Source organism: Macrobrachium rosenbergii, chromosome 39 (assembly GCF_040412425.1).
Source record: "Macrobrachium rosenbergii isolate ZJJX-2024 chromosome 39, ASM4041242v1, whole genome shotgun sequence".
Taxonomy (NCBI): Eukaryota; Metazoa; Arthropoda; class Malacostraca; order Decapoda; family Palaemonidae; genus Macrobrachium; species Macrobrachium rosenbergii.
This window is the reverse complement of record NC_089779.1, coordinates 13,241,719-13,263,010: the sequence shown is the minus strand read 5'-3', so window position 1 is coordinate 13,263,010 and position 21,292 is coordinate 13,241,719. Positions and strand designations below refer to the sequence as shown.

Genomic DNA, 21,292 nt, shown 5'->3' with positions numbered 1-21,292 from the left:
TAAGACTACTTTCATCTCAGTCACACATTACTATATTGTGTATCACATTATAAATTTCACGTACAAGCATCTGATCAGTAAACCACGTCTAGGAGATGAAATATAGAGCATTTAGACTACGGTGCTAGCCCTTTGTTGGCCGACTCGGTAGAGCTTCAGACTGTCATTCGATGGGCCGGAGTTCAATTCCCGCGGCCGGCTGATGAAGAGTTAGAGGAATTTATTTCTGGTGATAGAAATTCATTTCTCGCTATAATGTGGTTCGGATTCCACAATAAGCTGTAGGTCCCGTTGCTAAGTAACCAAATGGTTCTTAGCCACGTAAAATAAGTCTAATCCTTCGGGCCAGCCCTAGGAGAGCTGTTAATCAGCTCAGTGGTCTGGTGAAACTAAGGTATACTTACTTTAGACTACGGTGCTACCCACCGCAGTGCAACACTAACAACCTACAGTCAATTCCCAACGATTTCATAATATTTGAAAAATAAGTACGCACGGATGAAAGTTCGCAGGAATCCTGCGCTTTTGAAAGAAGAGGAAAAATTACGTTAAGATCGGTAGGCCTAGTAAACTGGTCGTAACTGATCGTAACTCGGGATCCGCTGGCTCTAGACTCCAGTGGGAGGTTCAACAGTGCACTAAGTTACAGGAAGTTTACCCTTTTTCGGGAGGTTTAAGGAAAGTGGGCGAAAAAGGCTGATAAAATCTACCCGTCTCATGCCTTCGTAACTCGGTTGCGATAAGATGGGTCTAAGCTAATCTGTAATTCTTACGTCACAAAACGCCAGGCCGTCAGGATTGGTTTTGGGGAAAGGATGCTAAAACCCGCTCGTCTGACAATTTCCCGTAGGCTTACAGAAGGATATAAGGCCAAAGCCTGAAGCTAAGTTGAAATAAATAGAGGCTTTGTGTGGTTACTGGAAGGACGAAAAAGCCTTTCCCACTCTTTTCCTTTCGCTGTTTCCTCTATTTCTAGACTGAATCTTTCCTCCCCACAGCTGTTTCTCTCTGCTCTAGACCAATTAAAGCTAAGCTGAGCTAACCTAAAGTAAGCTAAATAATTTAGAATCTACTTTTGAGAAAATTAACTTAATTGACCTAAGCTCTCATTTTAGACTAGCCTTATGATGAGTCCACCGTCCAGCACAACATGTCATGAACACACGCCTGCAACTTATCGTACCCGTCACAAACAGGTTTAACACAAGTCAACGACTTATCGGCAGTCCTAACTAGTGTTTCATGCGATTACTCAGCATTTGCCAAAGTTCCGTTCTCCACTTACGGCAGCTGGCTTGTTTTCAACCTGTCCGGGACGCGTATGAGATAAGCTTCCGACGCACCACCGGATCCAGAAAAATTTCAAGGGGGTCACCAATATTCATTTATATATATATATATATATATATATATATATATATATATATATTTTATTTCTTTAATCGATTTTTTATTTTTTCCCCATTTTTATATTTATTAATGTTATTATTAATTAAATCTTCAATATTATTTTATCATTATTTTTCATGGGGGGGGGGGGGGGGCACGTGCCCAGGTGACCACCCCCTGGATCAGCTAGTGTTCTGACGTATAAAATATAAATAAAAAGTAATACAGGTAAAAACAAATCCTTCGGGCCAGCCCCTTGAGAGCTAATAATCAACTCAGTTGTTTGGTAAAAACTATTGCAATATTAATAAATAATATAACAAGTTTTGCTGTAGTGTGGACGCCCCTTGAGTGACACTAGAAAGATGACAACCACCTAACCAAGGTTGGAGAATATTATGTAGAAGTGAAAAACATATAGAAACTGGAGTACATGTCAGACGAAGAAATAAAAAAAAAAACGTGTTTTTTCAGATAACACTTACAGAATTATTCTTCTTTTGGTCATTGCTTGGGAGATAAGCGAGACAACTAGCAGGTAAATTCATTGCCATGACCATTCACCTCAAATCAAATTCACTACAGCGCTGAATAATCCCTGGGATTCCAATACTTGGCTTCAAGCCTAAATTTCATGTTCCATTCCATCAGCAGATAAATCTGCAATGAAAATGAATATTTAAACAACCCACTAAACTTCATACTACCATTTCATTACCCAAATTCGAGAGCGAAATTGTAAATCTCAAGTCTATTGTGAACATTTAGCCTCACTTCCAATAGTTCTTGATTTTGAAAACTAAAAAAAAAAACAAGTAAAAAATGTGCCGAAGTTTCATCGGCGCAATTGAGTTTTCTGTACAGCGTATAATCAAGGCCACCGAAGCAGATCTATCTTTTGGTGGTCTCGGTATAATGCTGCATGAGCCGCGATCCATGAAACTTCAGCCACGGCCCGGTGGTGGACTGTCCTATATCGTTGCCAGATGCATGATTATGTCTAACTTTATCCTTAAATAAAATAAAAACTATTGAGGCTAAAGGGCTGCAATTTGGTATGTCTGATGATTGGAGGGTGGATGGGCAACATACCAATTTGCAGCCCTCTAGCCTCAGTAGTTTTTAAGATCTGAGGGCGGACAAAAAAAAGTGCGGACGGACAAAGCCATCTCAATAGTTTTCTTGTACAGAAAACTAAAAATCTGTTTAAATGCTTTCTTAAACATCTGGTGACCCCCAAGATTTAACGCTGGGAAATATAAAGGCATCAAACCTGGGAGCTCAAGGAGGCCAAGATACCCCACGATGACTTAACTTCTAATACTGAATAATATAAACATATGCTTCTAATGACTGAGAGAATGGTCATTTCAAGATCCTGAAAGGTTATTATGCAGACTGGCAAAAATTAAAATAACAAGCTTCTGATGGCAACAAATAGACTATCTAAAGGACAAAAAAAAGTTCAAACATTCTGATAGTTTCATTATCGTGTCTTGGTAACCTGACGGGCAACTATGCATCCGACTGCTACACGGTAGGTTACCAGGCCATGACAATGAGACTTTGAACCCGATCTCCGTGGCTATAGTTCTTGAACAGTTTCTAATGCAACGTTTGACAACATTGCACCCAATTTCACTACAACATTAAAAAAACTTAATGGTGCTTAAATTGTAAATGGATAATGAATCAAAAGCAAATACAGGCAAACAACATCATAACTCTTTTTATTATATTTCTGATATTCTTTTTTTTTTCTCTACTCAGGCTGAAAAATCTCAGGCAGATTCAGTTATACATTTTCTCAGAATTATTTAGTATTTTCTTTTAAATACAGCACACCAAATGATTCGAGGAAATGTATAACTGAATCTACCTGAGATCTTTCAGCTTAAATCAAAAGTGCCACCTGTATTACCCACAAGGCTATAGTAACCTTGAAATTGAAAAATGACACAAGGAATACTACTAATAGGGTGCCACTGATGAAAGCCTACCAGCTATATAAATGGTAGAAATGAAACCTTAAAATTCAAAAATGACACTGGTCATGCTGTTGAAGAAAGTGTCTTCAGTGAGGATTTTGGAGCCAGCATAAAGGTGGTGTCATTTTCTAAAACTAGAGCATAGTCATTCATGTAACAATGGCCATCTGTCCGAGATCTTTCAGCATGAGTACAGAAAATAAAATTCTGTAAAAACAAAAACAAATAAATAAATAAACTGCTGCAGGGTTGTCACTGCCAGCATTAAATTTGACATTATTTGGAACATACAAAACATTAAATGGATCGGTTCACACGATTGTGAGATTTAATGATAAATATACACACATAGACACACGCACATAAACTTCATACAAATATAGATATTCCAACACCTCCTTTTAGCGGATATCTCATTAATGTTACCGATTAAATACCTTCTCCAGTTACCAAACGATTACTTCAAGTATGCATTACCGAATGCATACTTCATGGAAGGAATGAATATAGAATTTAGCCCAAAGGACAAGCACTGGGACCTATGAGGTCATTCAGCTCTGAAAGGGAAATTGACAGTAAGAAGCTTTGACAGGTGTAACAGGAGGAAAACCTCGCAGCTACACTATGAATTAATTGTTAGAGAGGGTGGAAAGTCAGACGGAAGGCAGGGAATATGAACAGAGGTACAGTAAAAGGAATGAAAGTCGTTGCATCTAGGGGCCGAAGGGACGCTGCAAAAAACCTTAAGTAATGCCTACAGTGCTCTACGTGAGGTGCACTGACGGCACTACCACCTTAAGGGATGCTATTCCAAGATCAAATGGTACCGACAGTGCACGCCAATACCGCATGTTACCGTATCTATTGCATCACTGAACATTAAACACGAGACTTCAGTAAAGAACGAGAAGAAGCCTTCTACTTTGTCACTATTGAATCTGGAGAAGAAGAAGAGCAGAGAAAATATTCAGTAAATGGAAGCAAAAAGATAACATGGAAAAATATAGCAGGAAAGAAAAAAAACGCCATTACTGCCAATATCACATACATACATATATCCAAAGGATGTGATGAAGGAAATATCAAAGGAGTTTCCGGCAGAGAGAGAGAGAGAGAGAGAGAGAGAGAGAGAGAGAGAGAGAGAGAGAGAGAGAGAGAGAGAGAGAGAGAGACCCAATATCCAAGTCTATGCATTCTAGGGATTAAGGAATTCTCAGTTCTTTGATGTCCTGGGGACGGAGTACACTAGGAAGAACATAAAGGCGAGACAAAGCTTCACCGCAAGAATCAAGTGTGACGAAGGACCCTCTTCCACAAAGGCGGCGTTGCTTTGTGTGTATTCACTTGAAAACTACTAGCCACCAACTGAACCACGCAAGTCATAAAGTTGGAACCTAAGTACCACTGTACCTAAGGCTTTTTACCTGGGCTGGCGTACTGCCTAGCACACACATGTATACATGTATGCGCATATATTCATTAGTATATGTGTATATATTCATTAGTAGAAGGTGGCTCCAAAAATATTCAAACAACTGTCATTTTCATATAGTAGCTGATAAATCATGGATGAGTCCATTTGAAGTAAACTTTAAAAAAGACATACACAAACAAAGAAGGTTCATCAACAGCACACCAAACCCCTATGCGCACTGCGCCACTCAATTTTGTCTAGCATGCACTACTATGCTCCTTGGATATTAAGGCTCTTCCTGCCCAATATCTCGTTAAAATTATCTTTCCAATCGAATCTTGGTCTTTCCCTCTTCCGTCATCTCAACAATTCCGAATTACAAACTCTTTTTATCAACCTATCATCCTCCATTCCTTCCACATGACCAAACCATCTCCTAACACCCTTGCCCATTTTTTCTCTCGTCCTAACTTTTTTACCACTTGTACGTAGCATCACATTTTTTAATGTTTTAACCTTGCATATACTAAGCAAACAGTTCATCACATCAGCTCCAGACGTTTCTAACCATTTGCGTTCATATGAATCTCTCTCTCTCTCTCTCTCTCTCTCTCTCTCTCTCTCTCTCTCTCTCTCTCTCTCTATATATATATATATATATATATATATATATATATATATATATATATATATATATACATATACTGTATATATATATATATATATATATATATATATATATATATATATATATATATATATACTCCCCCTGAGAACAAAAAAATCAATAAAAACAAAATTGTATATGAAACCCACCCCGTTCCTCCGCCTCCACCCTTCAAACAAAAAAATAAATAAATAAAACGAAACGAATAAAAAAAAAGGGGGACAATTCTATCACAAATGAAGGCTATTTCAGACTCAGTCCCTCTCATCAAACATTCTTTCTGGGTCAAACAGAACGCAGAAAAGGGGTCGCTAAGTCGGGGATTATTGAGTTTCGCTGTTCTCTCACCAGTGGGACGCAGTAGGTATTTGGCACAGAGGTCCTGTCATGAAAAGATTCCAGAATATTTGTAGGGATGGAGTGGAATATTGAGTTTAGGCCAAAGGCACTGGGACCTATGAGGTCATTCAGTGCTGGAAACGAAATTGACAGTAGGTAGGTATGAAAAGTGTAACGGGAGGAAAACCTCACAGCTGCACTAAGAAATAATTGTTAGAGAGGATGGATAGCAAGATGGAAGAAATATGATAAGACTGGAGGTACAGTAAAGGAAATGAAAGGGGTTGCAGCTTGGGGCCGAAGGGACGCTGCAAGAACCTTTAGTAATGCCTACAGTGCACCCTGCATATATATATATATATATATATATATATATATATATATATATATATATATATATATATATATATATATATATATACATATATATATATATATATATATATATATATTAACAGGACCTCGTTTAAACAGGCTGGTATCTACCAGAGATATTCATTAATAAAAAGCTACAAGCTTTCCAGAGCTAACTGCCCTCATCGTCAGGTAATTAGTCCTGGAAAGCTTGTACTGAATGAATATCTCCGCTAGATGCCATCCTTTTTGAATGAGGTCATGTTATTAATTGTATTAATACGCAGAACAATCGTGTAATATTACAAAGTAAAAAAGTTATCAATCCATTATCATTAGCATCAAAAAAAGTTCAAATGATTTAGCAGGCCAAGTCTAAAAATCCATTAACAAGCAAAGTTAACAGACCATTTACAAAGACAAGTCAAGGAGACAGAAAAAAGAAAATAAATAACAAAAGAAAGCTAAGTACAAAATATTTTTATAGAAAAAAATCCATGGAAAGTAATATGAAGCATTTAGTATTTTATAGAAAAGTATTTTATAGAAAAAAGTATTTTATAGAAAAAATCCATGGAAGGTAATATATGAAGAATTTAGTATTTTATAGAAAAGTATTTTATAGAAAAAAGTGTTTTATAGTAAAAATCCATGGAAGCTACTATCAAGCATTTAGTCCACAGACAGATAAAAGATAGAAAAAAAATTAAATAACAAATCAACAAAGATAACTAGAAACTATTTGTAAAGAAAAAAAAAAAGCATTTCGTGCACAGAAAGAGAAGAGATAGACAAAAAGATAAATAGAAATAATTTAAAAAAAAAAAAAAAAAAAGCATTTCGTCCCCAGCAGGGTAAAAAGATAAAAAAAGAAAATAAATAAGGAAAAATAAAATAAATAAGGAAAAAGAAAATAGATAAGGAAAAAGAAAATACATAACATCAACAAAGATAAGGACAAACAATCTGTAAAGAAAAAAGAAAAGCATTTCTTCCACAGAAAAATATAAGCGATTAGAAAAAAATGAAAATAAATAACAAATCAACATAAGCAATAGAAAAAAATGAAAATAAATAACAAATCAACAAAGATAACTAAAAGCTATTTGTCAAGAAAAAACAGCATTTCCACAGAAAGATAAAAGACGAAAAAAGAAATTAAATAGATCAACAATTAAAGAAAAAAAAACCGTGGACAGTAAAATCAAGCATTTTGCCCACAGAAAGGTGGGAGATAGAAAGAAAAAAATAACGAAAGAAAGATAACTACAAGCTTTTGTTAAAAAAAAAAAAAAAAAAAAAAACATGGAAGTAATTTCAAGCAACTTCTCTTCCACCTTCAGTTACCACATAACGCACCAACAAAGATAACTACAAACTATTTGTAAACGAAAAAGAAAATCCATGGAAAGTAACATCAGTCATTTCCTCTTCCCCCACCAGGTACCATCCCGTCCTCCCCCACCAACCCGCCAACGAAAGAAGAAGACCAAGAAACCATGCGTCCCCAGACACCAAGCGCCCTCTTCTGCTCGTTCCTCATCCTCGCTGTGGTGGGCTGCATGGGCAGGGCAGAGGCGGTCAGTGAAACGGGGTCCAAGGACAGGGCCCACGCTGCCACTGGGCCCCCCGAAAGGATGGCGGCAGACCTCGAAGTGGACGGTAAGTACCATCGTTATATTCCAGTTTCCCTTCATCAGTAAATCAACGGGGAAAAAAAAAAAAAAAAAATTCATCATGACGTCATCAATTGCAATGACGTCACACATTGCAATTCGTCTATGATTTCGTGCGGTGTCCATTTATCGGTATGATGTCATGAATTGTGGGGCAGCTGTAGTTTTCCACTAAATACATCGTAATAGTACAGTTTTCCTTCGTCAATAAATCAACGATAAAACAAAAAAACTATTCATAATAAATGGCATATCACAGTCATCATGAATTCATAACCTGCAATTAATCTGTATTTCTATGCTGTATTCACTCATCGGTATGATGATGTCACGAAATGAAGGTCAACTGTAATTTTGCACTGAATTCGTCGTTATATTCCTGTTTCTCTTCGTCAATCAACGATAAAATAATAAAAATTATTCACAAATTTCATATCATACTCATCATGACGTCATCAATTGCAATGACGTCACACATTGCAATTCATCTACAGTTTCACAGTGTATTCATTTATCGGTATGATGTCACGTGTTGTAGGTCAACTATAATTTTGCACCGTATATATTCATTATGACACAATGAACAACTGTAATTTTATGCGGTATTTACCCTTAACTCAATCGTCCATCGTAATGACATCATATATTGTAATTCAACTAAAATTTCGTAGTAATTACATTATCATGTATTATCGTGACATCATAAACATGATCAGCTTCATGTAGAGTACATCACACACTGTAAATTCTCACTCAGCTATAACTTCATACTAAATACATCCATCTTTATGAAGTAAAAAAAAGAAACACTAGATCACTCTAAATTCATCCCTCAGTATGACATACTAAATACATCCATCTTTGTGAAGTCATAAAAGAAACAGTAGATCACTCTAAATACATCCCTCAGTATGACATAAATTAAACACTTACAACCATCAATATGACGACATGAATGAAACACCAGGATTCCATGTTAAACACCAATCATCATGACGTCACGCAATGCATGTTTCAGTGTAAGCGATAATTTCAATTAGAATTTCCAGCCGATGTCCATCACAGCGACATCAGAGATAAAAACTGAAGTGGTATGCCCTAATAAGACATCGATTCTAATGACGTCATGAATGGCAATTCAACGAGAAGTTCGTTGCACATATAGTCACCAAGACACCAACTGCAAATTGAAATATATCAAGCAAATAACTGAGTATTAGGAAAATAATTTACATAATTAGATGTCATGGCGTATATGTAAAATAACCAGAAAGCATCAGCCGCTTCAACATTGCCATTGCACCAGAAAAAGAATATCTACAATCGAATTATTATTATTATTATACATTTAGAAGATGAGCCCTATTCATATGGAACAAGCCCACCAAAGGGGCCACTGACTTGAAATTCAAGCTTCCAAAGAATATGGTTTTCATTTGAAAGGAATAGACCATTTAATAATTAAAGAAAAAAATTTACGAACCAAGTCGACAATTATTATTATTATTATTATTATTATTATTATTATTATTTTTATTATTATTATTATTATTATTATTATTATTATTATTATATTATTCAGAAGTTGAACCCTATTCAAACGGAACGAGCCCACAAAAGGGGCCACTAATTTGAAATTCAAGCTTCCAAAGAATATGGTGTACATTTGAAATAAGTAACAAAAGATAATGGGAAATGCAGTTAGAAGATATCAGTGATCAGAAAAGAAAAAATAAGCAGACAAAATTCACGAAGCCAGTCGACAATAATTACTTTCCCATAAGGGATGTAAGATTAATTATCAAACCGCAAAGGTAATGGTGAAAATTAAATTAGAGAAAATATTTAGGCGCAACACGCAAGAAAGCATTGCAAGACCTCGTTCCCACAAAATGTTTAAAATTAGCGATAGACATCTGCAGTTTTATTATCACGAGGATTTGAACTTTACTGATGAACATTTACTGTCATTAATCTGGTACCATAAAAATTTTGACGGTTCTGAAATTATCAAAAGAGTAATCAGTGGTAACCTAGCGATGCCTCGGAGCAATACAAACAAGTAAACAATGCGCCGAAGTTTCTTCGGCGCAATCGAGTTTTCTGTACATCGTATAATCAAGGCCACCGAAAATAGACATATCTTTCAGTGGTCTCGGTACAATGCTGTATGAGCCGCTGCTCATGAATCTTTAACCACGGCCCGGTGGTGGCCTGTCCTATATCGTTGCCAGATGCGCGATTATGGCTAACTTTAACCTTAAATAAATAAAAACTACTGAGGCCAGAGGTCTGCAATTTGGTATGTTTGATGATTGGAGGGTGGATGATCAACATATCAATTTGCAGCCCTCTAGCCTCGGTAGTTTTAAGAAAACTAAAAATACATGCACCTCTCACTGCCAGTAGTATTGTCAATATAAGGTCAAAAAATGTGAGTAAATATCGTATAGATATATATATATATATATATATATATATATATATATATATATATATATATATATATATATATATATATATATATATGCATACATGCACGCTTACAAACTTACGAAAAGAGTCAGTTCCATAACGTTTAACGTATTTATATCGACATACGTAAACTTGTATCGATACACAAAATTTGCCTATCAATCCTGACACCCAGCGAAACCAAAACAAAACGCTAAGCAACAAGACTTCCATAACACCATAATACCTTCAAAATAACTTATATTCCCAGAGAGAATATCCCACAAGCCTCCAACCCCCTCCTTTTCCCTCGGTTTAGATATATGACACTTCCGTCCATACCAACAATGGGGAGCCTTAAATCCCATGGCCTTTGATCAAAGGGAATTTAATACTCCCGATATTGCCTCGAGGAAGTGATACTGAAAGTTTTATCGACACTCTGCTATTGGGAATCCCATCGCGAAATGATAAACTGAATAAATAAAATAAAAGTGGAGTTTTCTGATCGCCCGAATATTTAAGCAAATTCATTCTTGCCCTCTGCTGACGTCTCGTGAATTCCAGAAGCATCCGTTGTATTCTCTTTTCCCTTATATTTATTTATTTATCACTTTTTTTCTTTAACTTTCTATTCCCTCATATTTAATTATTTATCACCTTTTCCTTAAACTTTTCTATTCCCTCATATTTATTTATTTATCACCTTTCCCCATAAGTTTTTATTCCCTCATATTTAATTATTTATCACCTTTTCTTGTAACTTTGCTATTCCATCATATTTATTTATTTATTATCTTTTCCTTTAACTTTCTATTCCCTCATATTTATTTATTTATCACCTTTTCCTATAAATTTTTAATCCCTGATATTTATTTATTCATCACCTTTTCCTATAACTTTTCTATCCCCTCATATTTAATTATTTATCACCTTCTCCTATAACTTTTCTATTCCCTCCTATTTATTTATTTATCACCTTTTCCTACAACTTTTTTATTTCCTCCTATTTATTTATTTATCATCTTTTCCTATAAATTCTCTCTCTCTCTCTCTCTCTCTCTCTCTCTCTCTCTCTCTCTCTCTGGCCGATTCCTCTTTGGAGCCCTCCTGGGATTATAGTCTATTGACTGTGTCCACAAGGGTTTGCAGCTGAAGATTCGACGAAGGAATGTAAAAATCTTTTCTTAAAAAAAATGTTGCAAGCGAAAAGAGTAGATGGCGTCATGGTACCATAAAAAAACGGTGATTCTTGGATAAAGAAAGCAAGAAAAAAGAAGATTCTCGGATAAAGAAACAAGGAAACGAACAAACATTCGTGGATAAAAAAAGAAAAAAGAAGATTCTTCGCTAAAGAAAGAAAGAAAAAACGAATAATCTTAAAGAAAAAGAGAAGATTCTTGGATAAAGAAAAAAAAAAAGAAGATTCTTGGATAGAGAAAGAAAAAAAAGAAGATTCTTGGATAGAGAAAGAAAAAAAAAGATTCTTGGATAGAGAAAGAAAAAAAAAGAAGATTCTTGGATAAAGAAAAAAAAAAGATTCTTGGATAAAGAGAAAAAACGAAAGATTCTTAAAGAAAAAAAAAACACTCACAGGCACTAAATCACACTCAATATGAACATATTTGAGACACAATATTCACCCATGGATCCTATGGGTTACCGTGGAATCTGAACTACTTCCCACTAACCATTTCACGTGAAATTCCCAATACACATCAAACACGAGGACCCCAGATAAGAAATCTAACAAAAGCCAACACACGCTGGCAACAGAACCACTACAGCTACAGAATGTCAAAGGTAAAAGGTGGAAGGGTGGTCGGTACTCAGGGAAACTAGAATCGGAGACAGAATTCTACAGCTTGGGAGTAGAAGGGCAGAAACATTCATCGAACAGCTTAATTAATCCTGGTACTACTGCAACAAATGAGGTAGTGGGTAGCTAGACAGGTACGACGCGGAATCTCAGGAAGAGTAAAATGAAATAAAAAGTAAAGCGGTAAATCGATAAAAATGATTGTGTCCTAAAGTAAGGGCAAACAACATCCTTTAAATTGGTCCGAAAGAGTCACTTCCATTCCCATTAAATTTCGGAAACATAAAATATTAATTTCACATTCAAATTTAAAAAAAACTGTCTTTTAATTGTACATGCTTCTCATGATCCAACTCCATAAACCATTTACGGCCAAAGGGAGTGACACGGGATTTTACACGCTAGATTAAACGAGAGAGAGAGAGAGAGAGAGAGAGAGAGAGAGAGAGAGAGAGAGAGCGGCACAAGCCTCAAGTACTACCTATTATAATTATGTTGATGGGCCATTAAGTACATTAGGTTGAGAGAGAGAGAGAGAGAGAGAGAGAGAGAGAGAGAGAGAGAGAGAGAGAGAGAGAGAGAGACTTAACTAGTTCTTTAGAAAATCTATAACTAACGCAAGTTACGGCTATATATTTCACTGCAAATACAGGTAAATTATCTGGGCAGTGGCGCCATCTGTTAGAAATGTTCCACAACAAGTCTACCGACAGTGTCTAGACCGTAGAGGGTCACTCAAACAAACAAACAAAATATCGATTCATTTAACGCGTGAAAGTATAAGACCTGGGACAAATCTATAGGCATAAATATATTAAATGACGTATTTCATAAATTATCCTTTTCATTCTCTCTTTCTAATTTCACAGAGGCGGATATTTTGGCTGCTTTGCCTTCCTGGGTTCCGTAGACAAAATCGATGGAAGTCGTTCGTTGGCAAAATACTGAACTATTTTATTCTTTCTGCTAATGACAAATTTCGTTTTGTTCTTTTGTTCCAAAAAGGGTCTCTAAACAGTCAAAGCTTGCTATGTAAATTAATATATTATCGTTACTGAATAATGCACGTTCAGTATGAATAATAATAATAATAATAATAATAATAATAATAATAATAATAATCATAATCATAATAATAATAATAACAATAATAATAATGGTGAAGAAATCCAGAATGGTGTCAGTTTTATATATATTTTTAGTATATATTCACAGTGACACCATTGTGGATTTCTACACCATTTTATTGACTCATGTGAGTATGACGTTTTTATAAATAATAATAATAATAATAATAATAATAATAATAATAATAAAGCAACACTTCCTTGCAGGTCTCTCGCCACCCGCTATCATGATACCGCAGAAAGTAAATATTTGCCTCGTAATCCGCGTTAACGAGACTGATAAATCCGACAAGTATAACAATAGGATTTGTGGTCAGGATTTCCGTTAGGACGTAATCAAAAAGAGAAAAAGATTTAGGCCTTGACTTATAAAGATTAAGTCTACTAAAGACTTGGAGAGAGAGAGAGAGAGAGAGAGGTTTATACCAGGGACAAAAAGGTCTGTAGGTCTGTTATTTAGATAAATGAGAGAGAGAGAGAGAGAGAGAGAGAGAGAGAGAGAGAGAGATTGGTTTGTTATTCAGATTAAGGAGAGAAAGAGAGAGAGAGGGAGAGAGAGACATATTGGTTTTAGAATAAGGACAGAGAGAGAGAGAGAGAGAGAGAGAGAGAGAGAGAGAGAGAGAGAGAGAGATTTGTTATTTGGATTAGTGAAAGAAAGAGAGATTGGTCTGTTATTTAGATTAAAGGGAAGAGAGAGAGAGAGAGAGAGAGAGAGAGAGAGAGAGAGAGAGAGAGAGAGAGAGAGAGAGAGACCTACTGTAAGCTGGGAAAGTAATTACAAAATACATAGTTCCCACTTCGTGCGAATATTCCCAAGGCTTCGCGCGAACCTAATTTCCATTCACGACGTGGATCGATCATTTTAACAACAACAACGGCTTATGGTCACGACAGACGAAGCCTCGGAGACAAAAGGTCAAATCGCCCGTCGAAGTGGGCACAGTTTACCAGCCTATTTGACCAGGAAATCTCGCGGAAGATTGGGAGGAGAATTGAATTGTCTGTGGCGGTCAAGGCTGGAACAGAATTCTCCATTCTGAAAGTGAAGAATGGATAGCCAGCCCTGTTGGGTATCACTGTCAAGCATCGTCGCTAGTGCTTGATTTCTCTTTATCAATCTGCACACACACACACACACACACACACACACACACACACACACACACACACACACACACATATATATATATATATATATATATATATATATATATATATATATATATATATATATATTTATAAATCATTTGCAATTAAAACTTAAAAAATATTAACTCTCGTAATAAATTCTATACATTCTACCAATGACTATAAATGCTTCAGTATCTGAAAATTGGAAAAATCTAACGTAAAAGAAACATGTAAATTCTATACTCTCAAAAAATAATTGTAAATACTCCCACATCTGCAAATGAAAAATATCTAACGTAAAAAAAAAGTAAATTCTGTACACTCAGCAAATAACCGTAAATACTCCCACATCTGAGAATAAAAAAATCTAGCGTAATAAATTCTATACAATCAACAAATAACTATAAATACCTCCACATCTGAAAATTAGAAAATATAAAGAAAAAAATAAGTAAATTCTATACAATCAACAAATAACAGTAAATACTCCCACATCTGAAAATGAAACAAAAAAATCTAACGTAAAAAAATAAGCAAGTAAATTCTTTACATCCCACAAATAAGTATTGATAATTCCACACCCGAAAATTAGAAAATATAACGAAAAAACAAGTAAAAATACTGTTAGCGATGATGCCAACATGACAAGCACACCAGTCGTTGGCGAGGCCAATGATAATCCCTCCTCCAGCCGAGAAAATGACACCCGAAAAATATATAGATTAAACCAACGTGAATGAAAGGTCATAACCAACGAGGAATGGATGCATTATTTTTTTTAATCAGAATATTTTCTTTAGGAATGAGTCCATAGCAAAAGGTTAAAGTTCCAATCGGGAGTGGAAGGGTCTTTTTTTTTTTTATATCGATGTGCACGGCATATGCGAGGTCAAAGGTCACGTGAGGAATTAAACATTTAACTTGGAATTTCATCTTTAATGAAGTGTTAGGGCATTAATTATGAATAGGGTCATTTAAGCGGTTAAATTAATGTTAGAGAGTATACTACGATTTTAGTAAATTTTTATAATAATAATAATAATAATAATAATAATAATAATAATAATAATAATAATAATAATAATAATAACTAATGTGAAAAGTATGCAACGATTTTACTCAAATATTTTGTATAATAATAATAATAATAATAATAATAATATTAATAATAATAATAATAATAATAATAATAATAATAATAATAAGAAGAAGAAGAAGAAGAAGAAGAAGAAGAAGAAGAAGAAGAAGAAGAAGAAGAAGAAGAAGAAGAAGAAGAAGAAGAATGTAGTTTTCAAACATTCTTCTTGTGGTCTGAGAATGACTCGAAAAGAAGAAACGTCACTTGAAGGAATGTTATGGGTCCTATTCATTCAAATTCATCACTCTAGCAAGATTTCCACGTGGAGCCTTAATAATAATAATAATAATAATAATAATAATAATAATAATAATAATAATAATAATAATAGCACCTATCAATAAAATGGTGAATAAATCCAGAATAACGTAAGTTTAAATATGCACTAAAATATACATTCATACAATTTTAATATATATTTACACCGACACTACAGTATTGTGGATTTAGTCACCATTTTATTGACACGTGCGATTATGAGATTTTTATTATTATTATTATTATTATTATTATTATTATTATTATTATTATTATTATTATTATTATTAATGTATATGTACAGACACTATTGTGGATTTCTTCACCACAATAATAATAATAATAATAATAATAATAATAATAATAATAATAATAATAATAATAATAATAATAATAATAATACCAGCAACGACATACATTTATAAAAACTGAATGAATGTTCCCTCACACCCCCTCTCATTAGTCGACCTAACCTCCCCCCACCCCCAACCCCCTCCTGACTGTAAACACAATAGACAGGACACATCGTCTTTTACATCATCCTCTCTCATGTAGGTGACATCAGCGCGGGGACATCGATACGAACCAAAATTAAATTTCTGAGACGCGGCCTCGCCCTTCACAAACAACAACAAACTAATGCCTAAAAAAATAGCCCACTTTTGTTTCCATTGTTAATTCCTGGCACTGTGTCAGCGGTGATAATGCCAGGAAGGTTCTGAAAGACTGCTGTGGGTTATTCGGGTGAGGGATCGATGCATGGTTGCTTGGAATACACTTCAGATTTTTTTTTCTGTAGATATACAACTGATTTTTAATAACTCTTTGTGGATTTTTTAATAACTCTTTTGGGATTTTTTAACAACTTCTCTGTGGGTTTTTTAATAACTCTTTGGGATTTTTTAACAACTTTTTTTTTTATTTTTAAAAACTCCCTGTGGGTTTTTTATAACTCTTTGTTGATTTTTTAATAACACTTTTTGGATTTTTTAACATCTCTGTGGGTTTTTTTAATTACACTGGATTTTTTAATACCACTTTCCGGATTTTGTAACAACTCTACGTGGGTTTTTTTAAAAACTCTCTGTGGGATTTTTTAATAAATCTTTCTGGATTTTTTAACAACTCTTGTGACTTTTTTTTAATAACTTTGTGGATTTTGTAATAACTCTTTTTGGATTTTTCAACAACTCTGTGGTTTTTTTAATAATTCTTATTGGATTTTTTAACAAGTCTCTGAGGGTTTTTTAATAACTCTTTATGGATTTTTAAATAACTCTTTTTGGATTTTTTTAACAACTGTTCTGGCTTTTTTAATAACTTTGTGGATTTTGTAATAACTCTTTTTGGATTTTTTTACAACTCTGTGGGTTTTTTAATAACTCTTTGTGGATTTTTTAACAACTCTGTGGCTTTTTTAATAACTCTTGGTGGATTTTTAACAACTCTTTTTGGATTTTTTAACAAGTCTGTGGCTTTTTTAATAACTCTTTGTGGATAAACGACTTATTTTTAACAGCGTTTTGTGGATAAACGACGGATTTTATAACTTTTTTTTAAATAAAAAGTGTTTGTGTATGTGTATACGGCCGATTTTAAAAACAAGGTTTGTGGGTATTCAGCCGATATTAGGCACTTTGCGGATATACAACCGATTTTAACAAACAAGTAAAAAATGCGCCGAAGTTTCTAAGGCGCAATCGAGTTTTCTGTACATCGTATAATCAAGGCCACCGAAAATAGATCTATCTTTCGGTGGTCTCGGTATAATACTGTATGAGCCGCTGCCCATGAAACCTTAACCATGGCCCGGTGGTGGCGTGGCCTATATCATTACCAGACGCACGATTATGGCTAAAAATTGCTGAAGCTAGAGGGCTGCAATTTGGTATGTTTGATGATTGGAGAGTGGATGATCAACATACCAATTTGCAGCCCTCTAGCCTCAGTAGTTTTTAAGATCTAAGGGCGGACAGAAAAAGTGTAGACAGAAAAAAGTGCGGACAGAAAAAGTGCGTACAGAAAAGTGCGACGGACAGACAAACCCGGCACAACAGTTTTCTTTTCAGAAAACTGAACTTGGATATAGTGTACATTTTAATAACTTTGTTCGTCAGTATACCGACACTTCAAAAACTTTCTGGATAGGGGGGGCAGATATTCAGACCTTTCTCTGTGGTATACATTCAGTTTAAGAAAAGAGTTTTGTGAATATACGAGCAATTTTGAACACTACAGTCGTAGCTATACCGCAGAATTTGAAGACTTAGTTTGTGATTACATGGAAATTTCTTAAGCAGACGAACGAAATTATAATTTCATTCTTTTCTGGCACAGTCATTAGGTGTAGTGCCGTCAGTATACCTCACGCGGTGCACTGTAGGCATTACTCAATGTTCTTCGCAGCGCCCCTTCGGCCCCTAGCTGCAACCTCTTTCGTTCCTTTCACTATACCTCCGTTCTTATTATTCTTCTTCCATTTTACTTTAATGTGAGAAAATATTCTTTATTAAGGAATTCAATCGTTGCAGGGATATCACTGTTTTCACAACTGAAATATCATTATTATGTTTATCAGCAATTATTTCAACAAAGAACTTCTTTAAATGGGAATCTTGGCTTCGAGAAAAAAAAATAAAATAAAATAAATAAAAAACTCGCACCTGCATTCACCACTTATAAATAGAATCGTGAATGAAATTCTTGTGCAAAGTGTTTATTTAACTACAGAGAAACCACATAAGCAGCACGTTCACAGCTCCTCAAAGAATGTGCGGCCAGTCACATTTACTTTACAAGCACTATCATCTTTCCTGAATATCATGGTCCTTTCGCTCTAAAACTTCTGCATCTACCAACCCTTCTGTGACTTCCTAATTATACAACAGGCTCAAAATACACAGAAAAGGGAAAGAAAGATGTCAAACTCAGTTATATTCTGAGAATAATTCCTTGCAAACTCCAACATATATCAAAATTGCAGGCGATGGAATGGAAATGGAATATCAAATTTAGGCCAGAGGCCAAGCCCTGGGACCTATGAGGTCATTCAGTGCTGAATGGGAAATGGAGAGTAAAATGTTTGAAAGGTGTAACAGGAGGAAAACCTCGCAGCAGCTGCACTATGAAACAATTATTAGAAGGGTGGAAAGTAAGATGGAAGAAAGAGACTATGAACGGAGGTACAGTAAAGGGAATGAAACGGGTTGCACCTGGTGGCCAAAGGGACGCCGCAAAGAACCTTAACTACGGCACTACCCCCGTACGGAGCAACTGCGGTTAAAAAGGTCACGCAGAACGCCCACCATAAGCAGTATTACTCGACGAAGCCATTCCGTCCGGGTCAAATATAACTTATTAGCAAAGCGGGCAATTGCCGCTCATCGCCTGGATCCACGTTCTTGATCTCTCCTGCTTTTAATGAGCTTTACAAAGAGCGATCGGGAAATGATTGGCTTTCTGGAAAAAAAGGCGACTCTAATTAACTACCTGACCCTAAATCCTTGTCTATCCTACTTTTTTTTTTTATTCTGCCATCATCTCATTTTTCTCTCTTTCTATCAAGTCAAAAAGTTCATGCGCAGATGCAATGCATTGCTGTCCTAAAGCAATTCTGCTTGTATTTTATCAATTACTTACATTATTACCTATTTATTTATTAATTTGCTAATTTATTTTTCCTTTCTAATAGGCGATCTCTTCTTTCTGCATTTCCTATTACCTTCTGTAACTTATTTTTAATGAAGACCATATTCTGTGGAGGCTTGAATTTCATATCAATGGTCCCTGTGGGATTGTTCCACATGAATATGGTTCGTCTTCTGATTAATAATAATAATAATAATAATAATAATAATAATAATAATAATAATAATAATAATAATAATTTGGTTTAAAAAAAACTGCTTTTTCTCTCTTTCCTCATTTTCTCTTATTTACTTACCATTCCCTACTTTAACAGACGCGTCTATTTCCTGTTTCTGTTTCTTCCAATGCCTCTCTTTATCTTGCAATTCTCTTCCTGACTATTTTTCATCCGTTTCCTACAACCTTTCTTTCTTTGAGAGGCTGATGGTCTATCGCTTTCCTCATTGTTAAACCCAAGACTACTTTCTTCTTTATCTTTTTTTTCCAGGTATTAGGTTTTAATAATTCTTTTTGAGAAAAAGAAAAGGGAATTTTTAGTAGGTCGTTCCTTTTTGCCTCGTTAAGAATATTTCCATATCGATTATGAACCTTTGTGTGTGTGTGTGTGTGTGTGTGTGTGTGTGTGTGTGTGTGTGTGTGTGTGTGTGTGTGTTTGTGTGGGTGTCTTGTACAGTAATCTATGAAATACCAACTACACTTTTCAATGGCTTGTTTGTGTGTGTGTGTGTGTGTGTGTGTGTGTATAGTATTCTATGAAACACCGGCTACACTTTTCTATGTCTTGTGTGTGTGTGTGTGTGTGTGTTTGTATGGTAATCTATGAAACACCGAGTACACTTTCCTATTTGTTGTGTATGTGTATTGTACAGTAATCTATGAAACACCAACTACACTAGTCTATTTATGTGTGTGTGTGTGACTTGTGGAGTAATCTATGAAACACCAGCTACACTCTTCTGTCTTGTGTGTGTGTTTGTATAGTAATCTATGAAACACCGACTACACTTTCCTATTTCTTATCAGCGACTCATTCACCTTTGTGCTTCACTGGGTTGAATGGCACGAGCTGTAGATTTTCAGAAGAAATTCTTTATAAATGGAATTCTACCAAAACAGAGGTTGCGGTGTTTCCATTCGCAATTCTTGGGCAAAATTTCGATCTCACAATGCTTGTCCCATCTCATCAAAATCTGCTGAAGCTCTCCAGAATATCCTTTGAGACTGCAAAAAGCTACGATAATAATCCTTAAAACCATACGGCTTACACCATCAATGTTATGACAGGAATCAGTCTACCAGAGACGAAATTCATATCTCTGAAATATACGAAAATATTTCCAGCCTCTTTCGATAAACATATACTCTAATGTTCAATGTGTTCTAGTAAAACTTATGCTCATTTAACTGTTGCTGAAAAATATGCTCAAAAAAAGGCTTTAAGTTTTTTCTAGGCATTTTTGCTAAATTAATTTCAAGATTTAAAGAATGATAAAGATCTGACGAAATTTTTGCTAGTTTTTTCGTTCCTCAATTGTTTCTGCTGTTTTATTTCATCCTCCTTGTTGACAGTTCCATACACATCAGTCGGTTTTATGGTCTTTTTTTTATCTCGCCTGGAATGCTACGTTTTATCATAATCATGGTTATTTTACCGGTATATATGATCACAGTTGGATACTTTAGACATCGAACAAGTCGCGTAAAATGATACCAGAATTCTCCTTGAAATTTTATACACTGCACCCATTAATAAACCATAACTATTAGGAATTAAAAAAATAAAAGTAAAAAATCAAAAGGCACAACATTTTTAAACACAGCACCAAGGACTCAGAAGCCCCTACACCAACCTTCGCTAGAGGAGCAACCGCAGCTCCCAACGCCCAG

At 35.1% G+C, this 21,292-nt stretch overlaps 1 protein-coding gene across 1 annotated transcript in view; it reads left to right on the top strand.

Annotated features, from left to right (window-relative positions):
- The window catches only part of LOC136825764 (uncharacterized), a 198,374-nt gene that overhangs the window by 56,947 nt on the left and 120,135 nt on the right, over positions 1-21,292 (top strand). The window contains exon 2 of the mRNA XM_067082611.1: positions 7,595-7,813. Within this exon, the coding sequence (XP_066938712.1) occupies positions 7,651-7,813 (163 nt within the window). The 5' untranslated portion in view covers positions 7,595-7,650. The remainder of the gene's footprint in view (positions 1-7,594; positions 7,814-21,292) is intronic.